The sequence below is a fragment of the Austrofundulus limnaeus genome, unplaced genomic scaffold, assembly GCF_001266775.1.
Source record: "Austrofundulus limnaeus strain Quisiro unplaced genomic scaffold, Austrofundulus_limnaeus-1.0 Scaffold680, whole genome shotgun sequence".
Taxonomy (NCBI): Eukaryota; Metazoa; Chordata; class Actinopteri; order Cyprinodontiformes; family Rivulidae; genus Austrofundulus; species Austrofundulus limnaeus.
Genome location: NW_013953082.1, coordinates 209,193 through 211,405, shown reverse-complemented (window position 1 = coordinate 211,405; position 2,213 = coordinate 209,193). Strand labels below are relative to the sequence as shown.

The 2,213-nt window shown below is 38.5% G+C and overlaps 1 protein-coding gene across 1 annotated transcript; it reads left to right on the top strand.

Annotated features, from left to right (window-relative positions):
- The first annotated feature begins 676 nt into the window (after positions 1-676).
- snu13b (SNU13 homolog, small nuclear ribonucleoprotein b (U4/U6.U5)) lies at positions 677-2,067 on the top strand. Its single transcript, XM_014027740.1, has 3 exons — positions 677-886; positions 1,045-1,165; positions 1,801-2,067. Exons 1-3 carry the CDS (start codon positions 884-886, stop codon positions 2,061-2,063), a joined length of 387 nt encoding a protein of 128 aa, XP_013883194.1. The 5' UTR covers positions 677-883; the 3' UTR covers positions 2,064-2,067.
- Positions 2,068-2,213: the final 146 nt, after the last annotated feature.

Genomic DNA, 2,213 nt, shown 5'->3' with positions numbered 1-2,213 from the left:
GAACTGTTTGCAAAAGAAAATAATTGCACAGGACGTATTTTGCACAGCTGTCAATCCTCTCTTAGTTTCTCCAGGAACTATTCTAGTTTGTTACGTCACACAATGGAGTGGTCAAATTATCGTACATTATGGGATTATTGGGATTATTGATCGTACATCGTACAGAGGGCAAAATTATGGTACAAATACGATAATTGTCGWACACCTGGCAACACTGGTCATATGCCGATATTTTAACACAGTACATAAGTYCAGCCACGCAACATCAATGTCAATTCACGAACTTGTGGCGACACATCCTGTTTTGGTAACCGGATATTTCAAAATAAAAGTCTGATTTGATTCAGTTCATATACAAAACAATCTTTTGCGTGGAAACGCCAAAGGGGGAAAAAATCCCCCCGTGTCCCCTCGCGGGCTCCATACTGACTGGATATGAATCTATGCTGTTATTTCACTTTTTCCACTKCGAGGTCAAGGCACAAGCTAAAGAAAAATGTTATTTGAGCGAAGAGTAGCAAGCAACTAGCAGTGTGAGGCTTAAGAGACCTCTTTATCTTACGCAGTTTAAAACTCAGGTCTTTTTTTTTATTTTTAGTTTTATTTTTTTTGTTATAGACGACCGGAAAAGGTATTTCCTGTCATTTTTAGTCCATGTGCCCAGTGCGCATGTGCAAAAGCAGTATCATCATCGCACGTGGAGTGAACGCTTTGGYCTGGCTGCAAGCTTAGGAGTTTACGGGAGCTAAAGCGCTGTTACTGAGGAAAACAATATAACATTTCGCCTGTTGTTGCATATTCCAAGCCAGGGGATCAACTAAATAGTCCTCCGTGAAGCATTTCGCCGAGAGGGCCGGAATACCAGAAATAAAAATAATCAACAATGGTAAGTCTTTCGTTGAACTAAGCTAACATATCAGCTAATTGCTAACTAGCCCGAGAGACTACAACAGCTAAACCACAAATACTAATGAATGTGCTTTAGTTTATGCAGTGTGTGGCCTTATTTTCTCTTATTTAGTCATTTGTATTTGTTTGAACCAGAGTGAACCACAAGTAAACCCGAAGGCCTACCCCTTGGCCGACGCCACTCTGACCAAAACCATCTTGGACCTGGTGCAGCAAGCTTCAAACTACAAACAGCTGAGGAAAGGAGCCAACGAAGGTAAGGAAACAACACAAAACAAACTTTGRCTTACCTCAGTAAAGTTTGTATTACAATAAGGAGCAAATACAATGAAGAACAWGGACTGAATATGCCAGAAGTTTTAAAAATAATACAGATATTAAGTCAGTATGTATCATATACCCGGTTTATAGTTTTATCCACATGTTTGTTTTGTTCACAAAACATACAACACATGTTAGAAAATTTAAAGTTAAGTTTAATCTGCTTGCTGTAGTAGCTTGATATGTTCCAAATGGGCTAAAATTAAGGTAAAATATCAAAAATAGGATATAAACGGGCATATATTTCAGAAAGGAGTGAGATCAAAGTCAAACTACAAATCTCTGTCTTGGAATGACAAAAAACAATTTACATCAATGTCCTTTTTTAAATGTAGATACGATTAAAAACAAGGGACAGGAACATTTTTAATTTTATCATTATTATTATTATTATTATTATTACTACTAATTTATTTAGCACACAAGATCTTTTACTTTGTTTTCTTACTGGTAATACTACTGTTGTCTGTCCATTCAGTTGCTAGAATCCATTTTTTAATATTAACGTTAAGAAAACGAGAACACCTACAATGAAATTTGTTCTGTAAGTAATGTACACTCTTTCCTCAGCCACGAAGACCCTAAACAGAGGCATCGCTGAGTTTATCGTCATGGCTGCCGATGCCGAACCACTGGAGATCATCCTCCACCTTCCACTGCTCTGCGAGGACAAGAATGTCCCGTATGTGTTTGTCCGCTCCAAGCAGGCACTGGGCCGGGCCTGTGGGGTGTCACGTCCCGTCATCGCTACCTCAGTCACCATAAAGGAGGGYTCTCAGCTCAAACCGCAGATTCAGTCTGTTCAGATGGCCATCGAGAGACTGTTGGTGTGATWTTTTTTTTTAAGCACTGTTTATAAAGGTAGATGGTTCTATTTGAACATGTCATGTTTGCTTTAAAAAAATTCTCAAAACAAATTATGAATATTTTGTCTGTTTTTGACGTTATTGATCTCAGTTTTGTCTTGCTGCAGAACCATCACC